The sequence below is a fragment of the Ammodytes marinus genome (assembly GCF_949987685.1).
Source record: "Ammodytes marinus genome assembly, chromosome: 14".
NCBI lineage: Eukaryota > Metazoa > Chordata > Actinopteri > Uranoscopiformes > Ammodytidae > Ammodytes > Ammodytes marinus.
The window spans coordinates 3,828,771-3,831,270 of record NC_137218.1 but is presented as its reverse complement, the minus strand read 5'-3'; the positions used below and the strand labels follow the sequence as shown (position 1 = coordinate 3,831,270).

At 39.4% G+C, this 2,500-nt stretch overlaps 1 protein-coding gene across 1 annotated transcript in view; it reads right to left on the bottom strand.

Moving 5' to 3' along the window:
* tlcd3a (TLC domain containing 3A) overlaps window positions 1-2,500 on the bottom strand; it is a gene marked incomplete at both ends in the record, with an annotated part of 41,227 nt that overhangs the window by 14,067 nt on the left and 24,660 nt on the right. Inside the window, one exon of the mRNA XM_080040878.1 lies at window positions 896-1,115. Within this exon, the coding sequence (XP_079897004.1) occupies window positions 896-1,115 (220 nt within the window). The remainder of the gene's footprint in view (window positions 1-895; window positions 1,116-2,500) is intronic.

The window sequence follows — 2,500 nt, the reverse complement described above, 5'->3', positions numbered from 1 at the left end:
AAAACACATATATTTTTAGTTTTTATTTATTTATTTTCTTTAAAAAAAATTTATTTTCTTTAAGTTTTTTCATTGCTTGCTCTTTGTTTTATGTTTAGACTTGGAATCTGTGATCATGATTTTTTTACATGTACACAAACAAAGTGTCAACAATTCAAAAAACACACACACACACACACACACACACAGAGACAGCTAAATGGCTTTAGCAGCAGCACTACAGAAGAGTTATTCGCAGCAGATGCAGCAAATGAAGTGATCCATCACTCTTGCACTGCCTTCATCACATTTTAGCTTTTTTAATTATCGGCTTTGACTAAAGACAACAGGATGTCATTGACGCTGCCTCAATCTTTTACCTAATTTGTCTTACACACACACACACACACACAGTAACACACACACGTAAACACACACATCCACAGTAACACACACACACATACGGAAAACACACAAACACACATACTGCATCTGATCACAAAAAATTGGGACATCCTAAATATTTTTCACCATACTAAATTGCAGGGAAGTATGGGTATTGGAACGCAGGGATGTACAAACACACACACCCCTCACACACACACATCCACAGTAACACACACACAAACACACACACAGGTAAAACACAAACACACACACCCACAGTAACAGACACACACACACAGACCCCCCCCCCCCACACACACACACACAGACCCCCCCCACACATACACACACCCATCCACAGTAACAGACACACACACACACGCACACACACTCTCTCCCCCCCCCACACACACACACCCCCGCCCCCACACACACTCTCCCCCCCCACACACACATACACTCTCCTCCCCCCCCACACACACACTCTCCCCCCCCCCCACACACACACACACACACCCCCCCCCCTTACCAGAGTGACAGGCAGCAGGATGGTGAGCAGAGCGATGTGATGTAACACCAGTAGGAGCTCTCTGCGTAGGAAGGAGTGAACCGTCTTGAGCGAATGCTGCTTGTAATCCTCGTGGCCTTTCACACGGAAGCGGTAAAAGTGACTGAGGTACATCGCGAAGATGTCATACGTCATGTAGGGCACGCCGTACCAAACGACAAAGGACGTCGCCAGCCAAGACCTGAGAGGTAGAAATACAGAACAAAAAACACATTAGGGTTAAGTTAAGTTTATTTTTTTAACCTTTATTTCTACAGGTAAATCCCATTGAGACCGAAGACTCTTTTACAAGGGAGACCTGTTTTCCTTTCCCACGTTACCATTCACACACACATTCATACACCGATAGCAGCAGGCTAACTATCGACATTCACACGAGGCAAGGTGGGTGAAGTGTCTTGCCCAAGGACACAACAACCATGACACAGGTGGCAGGACTATTTGTCAATTTACACAAGGTATATTGAAATTCGTTCTTTGCATATCCCCTCTCAGACCTGAGGTAACAATAAAAAATAAAACGTGTTAAATAAAAAAATTATACAAAAAAAAAAGAAAAGAAAGGAGAGAATTTCTCAAGAATTAGGAGAATTGGGTCTGTATTCGAAAAGCCATACTAACGTCCTCCCTCCTACATACTCAACATGTATATACTCCGTACTGTCTACTAAACCATAGATTGTGTATGCGAGTTTCATTGTACCGTTTACACTGAAGTATACAGAAGCAATAAATTAAAAAAAAATTAAAAACATGTGTAAATACATTGTTTGTTTATTCAAAACTTTATTTCCATGCATTAGTTAAGAGTCAATTATGGCTTTTTAACTTTTTCCCAACAAGCGTGCCTTGGTGTCACACTATATTATTGCATATCCTGCGTTACTAAATACAATTTGATTTTTTCTATTTTACAATGCAGCTGGCCGTAAAAAGTATGTACTTTGCATACAGTACGACGTATGCATACAATTGGGACATTCTATTTTATCATAACGTTGCTGAAGACTCACTTCTTTGCATTGGCCATTAAACCTGCAGTGTATAGAATTTTGGGTTTTATTTCCTAGCAGATTTTGTAGAAAGTAATTATAATATCCATAAGTACATTTAATTTAGTGCATAATAGCTGAATTTTTTTTTTTAATTATTTATTTTTTCACTTAGAAAGGGTCTCGTATATATCCATATTTCTGCATATTTTGGACCAAGGCCTAGTGCCGCCATCTTGAAAGTGTCATAGTTGGAATGTCATCAGGTGCATTGTTTAAAATTTAGAATTGTTCTTTTCCTTGAAGGCCACTGTAGCTTCTGTTATTAATCAAAAGGGTTGGGGTTACCCAGGGAGTGTTGCATTCTAGAACTTTGTAGAACTTTCTTGATGATGTCATATTACACACTGCACCTTTAAAACAAGTTGAGACCTTCACACTCCTACGTATTTTTTCTCATGTATCTTATATGTTGCTTTGTATTGTATCTTGTACAGCACTTTGGTCAACTGATGCCGTTTTTTAAATGTGCAACAGAAATAAATTTGACTTTTTGATGACATTGTTTTGAACT